The sequence below is a fragment of the Poecilia reticulata genome, linkage group LG12 (assembly GCF_000633615.1).
Source record: "Poecilia reticulata strain Guanapo linkage group LG12, Guppy_female_1.0+MT, whole genome shotgun sequence".
NCBI lineage: Eukaryota > Metazoa > Chordata > Actinopteri > Cyprinodontiformes > Poeciliidae > Poecilia > Poecilia reticulata.
The window spans coordinates 10,666,338-10,670,426 of record NC_024342.1 but is presented as its reverse complement, the minus strand read 5'-3'; the positions used below and the strand labels follow the sequence as shown (position 1 = coordinate 10,670,426).

The following is a 4,089-nucleotide window of genomic DNA, read 5'->3' as shown; positions in this document are numbered from 1 at the left end:
CTCTGTCATTGCCAACAAAGGATATACAACAAAGTATTGAGATGAGCTTTTGTTATTGACCAAATACTTATTTTCCACCATTATTTGCAAATAAATTCTTTAAAATTCAGACAAAATGATTTTCTCAAATTTTTTTTCACATTTTGTCTCTCATAGTTGAGGTCTACCTATGATGTCAATTACAGGCCTCTCTCATCTTTTTAAGTGGGAGAACTTGCACAATTGGTGACTGACTAAATACTTATTTTCCCCACTGTATACAACCTGTATCTGTTCTGCAGTCTGAACGACCTGAAAGTGTCCCACATGCGCAGTAGAGGGCGCAATAGCGTCAGCGTTCTCAGTGTTCTGCCAACCGCCATAAAAAGAAGTGCTCAGTGTTTGCGGAAGTAAACATGGAGGCTAACGGTGGAGCTTAGCTTACATATTTGAAGTTGCTGTCCAACCGGAGCAGCATATTAGCAACTTAATCCTCATTATAGTCTGTCATGGTTGTTTTTCTTCCCACTTGCGCGTATCACAACGCAGAATTTGTTGAGTATCAGTGACGTTAAGTTCGGATGAATGCTGCCTGGATGTTAGGTCACATTTGAATTGGATACGTATCGGATATGGGTCGCATTCGAAAAGAATCCGACAAGTGCTGTTCAGACTGCCATGAAAAGATCAGATACAGGTCGCATTACGTAAAAAGAAAATCTGAATTGGGTCACTTTAGGCTGCAGTGTGAACTCACCCTAAGTTTATTCCACTTCGTGTCGCTCTTGTTATACGTTTTATAGAAGCCTTTAGCCAGCTAGCAACGTATGGAGAACGTCTCGACGCGTGACGTCATTACCGCTTCTACTTGTCAAAACAGCGCGGCGGATGACGAGCAGTTGCCTTTCTCTGCGTTTGATCGTGGCATTTGTTAATGACGGAATATACCGGAATGGCGACTGCAGGGAAGGGCAACTAGTACCGGACTGTTCCATCATCCGCCGCACTATTGTTAAAGCGTAGTGTGCATGAAGTCAGTGAGGCTTAGCCCAGCACCCAATGTCAGCCATGATGAGGAACGGCGGGCGGGACTTCCTTCAGAGGTTCGCTCACCTTGTGGGCCGCACTAATATTATACTTTCATATCACGTTGGGGGCCACGAGACAAAGTCCTGCGGGCCTCAATGGGCTCGCGGGCCGTGAGAATGAGACCTCTAATTTAGAAGATAAAACATAGGGGACAAGGAAAAGCGAAAACCTTTTCAAAACCTTTTCAGTCACAGAATGAATGTCTTTCCAAAAGGTCTGTAATAACTTGCATAACCAGAATAGATGGAAAAATTTACCTCTATGCCTCAAACATTTGCAGCACATTGGAATGGTTGGGGAACATTCTCTGGAGACAAACAGGGGTATAGTAGGATCAATAGAAAAGTTGGAAATTTTGTTCATGTATAGAAATAGAAGTGTATTGAGGAAAGGTTCCATTCTAAATCTTTAGCCAGTCTAAAGGACTGAATTTCACCTCCAGATCACGTTCCCACAACTGCTTGACAGAGTCAAAGCTTGATGGTTGAGAGCTGAGTAAAGATGCATAGAACTTTGAAATCAGATCTTTGGGAGATTTGGTTGAAACCAGACTATTTTTTAAATCCGTCACTTCCCTACGGAATGCATTGGACCTGAACAATGACTCCATAAAATGCAGAATTTGAAGGTATTTATAAAAATTTTTTTGAACGATGTTGCTATTGTCCCTGATTTGATTAAATGATTTAATAGAACCAGAAATCAACAGATCAGAGAAATCAGTCAGACCAGAAGAGGACCAGGACAATAGGCCAATACTTCTAATAGAAGTTGGTAGGTCCGGGTTTAAAGTCAGGGGGGATCGAATTGAGAAAAAGGGAGGAATATTCAAGTATTTCCTTATGTCTTGCCAAGCTAACAAAGTACTGTAAACTACCATGTTTTCCTTCAATGAATCCAATTGATCTAAATTATTGATAGGACAGCATGATAAAGATTCAAGGCCCAGCCAATAACAGTTGTCTCTACTAGAAAACCAGTCTGACATAATTTTAAGCTGGGCAGATCAGTAGTAGAGCTGCATGCTGGGTAGAGACACACCTCCCAACTGCTTGGGTTTAGTAAGAGTAGAGAACCTTAATTCGGTGATTCTTAACGTTCCAAATAAAACGGGAAATATGAGAATTAAGGCATTTAAAGGGACAAGTAGCAAGGAATATTTTGAAACGTAGTTTTAAGTGAGGGAGAATATTCATTTTTATTGTATTAACCCTACTGAGAAGTGATAAAGTGGACCATTTCAACAGATGGTTCTTAATGTTCTGAACTAGGGGGGAGTAGTTTGATGAGAATAAGTCTTTCAGATCAGGGGTGATAAAGATGCCCAAGTACTTGAAACCTCTTTTAAATATATGAAAAATAGGCTGTAGCACCATCTCTTGAGGGATATTGAGAGAAGTGACAGACTTGCCTAAATTAATCTTAAAACCCGAAAGAGCACCAAATTTATCTATGACACTAAGTACAGCTGGGACTGATTTGAGTTTTTCAGGTATAAAAGGACATCATACACAAAAAGAGAGATCACATGATGATCTTCACCTATCCTAGTTCCAGATATGTCTGAGTTAGATCTAATAGTCTCGGAATGTTTATTTTTATGATCTCTATAATCTGTCTAATTTCCCAGGTCAAGCTCAAGTATAGATACAAGGTGCGGATCTTTTTGGAGGAGAGCATGTCTTTTGGTGTGTTGGGTGAACACGGCAAAGGTGTCACAGAGCACTTTGGGGTGAATGTAAGTATAACCATAACAAAGACAACAAAATAGCTTAAAAACCTTGTATTGTAATCTTATTTTTCTTTATTTTGTCAATTACACCAAATCAAAGTGCTTCTTACATTTTCTCATTCAGCCACAGCAATCCAAATTGTATTCTTCTTATGAGAAGTAGTATTCAGTTATCTTGATCATAATCCTAAATTTCCAAGTTTTTTTTTTTTTTTTACACCAAAGTACAGGACCAAGGCGAGGAAAATGGCAGCCAAAATCTTTGCAGTCCCCACACATCCTGGACACAAAGTGCTAAAACTTTTATTTGAACATTGAACTGTCAGGGCCCAGATCAATGCAATGTTCTAATTCAACTTTCTCTTCCTCTTTTGATCTGTTTGCCAGCCTGTAAGAAGACAAAAAACATTTTTTGAAATTTTGTTTGTTTTTATATATTTATATTTCAAATGTCTTTGAGAGCAAAGATGATCCGAGGTAAAATTCCTTGTTTGTATGCACAAACTTGGTAAATAAAACAGATTCTGAAGTATAATAATCTGACCATTTTTGCTCTGCACAGATTGATGACATCGATCTGATCAGCGCTAACATGGAAAATGCTGTGGCCTCCATTGGAGGCTTCTGCTGTGGCCGTTCCTTTGTCATTGATCATCAAGTAAGTGGAATACATGTTTATTGAGGTGCCTGTGGGTCACGTAGGATGAATTGATATGTTTACCTGGACAACAAAGGTAGAAATCAAGTCCTATCTCACAATTTTATTCAGATTTTTGGGGCGGCGATGTGATTTCAAATTTGAGTTAAAACAAGTATTCATGATAATCTTTGCTTTAATCTATCAGTGTGCAAAGAATCCTCATGATCTACCCCGGTCTGCTTTGCAAGGTAGAATGACAAATGGATACATTAAAGTCTCAAATTTATTAAACTTGAAATACCAATTCATGCTTAGATGTAGCTACTCCCTACCTGCATCGCTTCATTTGTTTTAACAGAACAGTCACACAGAGAGCACTATAAGTTTCTGCAGACAACCTCCATCCAGACATTTTAATTGTTAATGTTAATTTTGACATCAAATTTTTAGTTATTTTAGTCAAAAGACTAAAACTGTCATTTAGTTTTAGGCATAGTTTCTTCCTCAGAATTGTTTATCTGTAGTTTTAGTCGACTATAACAACATTTTAGTCGATTAACCTACTGTCAAGTTAGTTGACAAAATAAGATAAAACTAAAAAAAAATATATATATATATATATATATATATATATATATATATGCCAAGA

The 4,089-nt window shown here is 38.2% G+C and overlaps 1 protein-coding gene across 1 annotated transcript in view; it reads left to right on the top strand.

Moving 5' to 3' along the window:
- sptlc1 (serine palmitoyltransferase, long chain base subunit 1) overlaps nucleotides 1–4,089 on the top strand; it is a 44,980-nt gene that overhangs the window by 11,780 nt on the left and 29,111 nt on the right. The window contains exons 9-10 of the mRNA XM_008423818.2: nucleotides 2,699–2,806; nucleotides 3,363–3,458. Of these exons, the coding sequence (XP_008422040.1) occupies nucleotides 2,699–2,806; nucleotides 3,363–3,458 (204 nt within the window). The remainder of the gene's footprint in view (nucleotides 1–2,698; nucleotides 2,807–3,362; nucleotides 3,459–4,089) is intronic.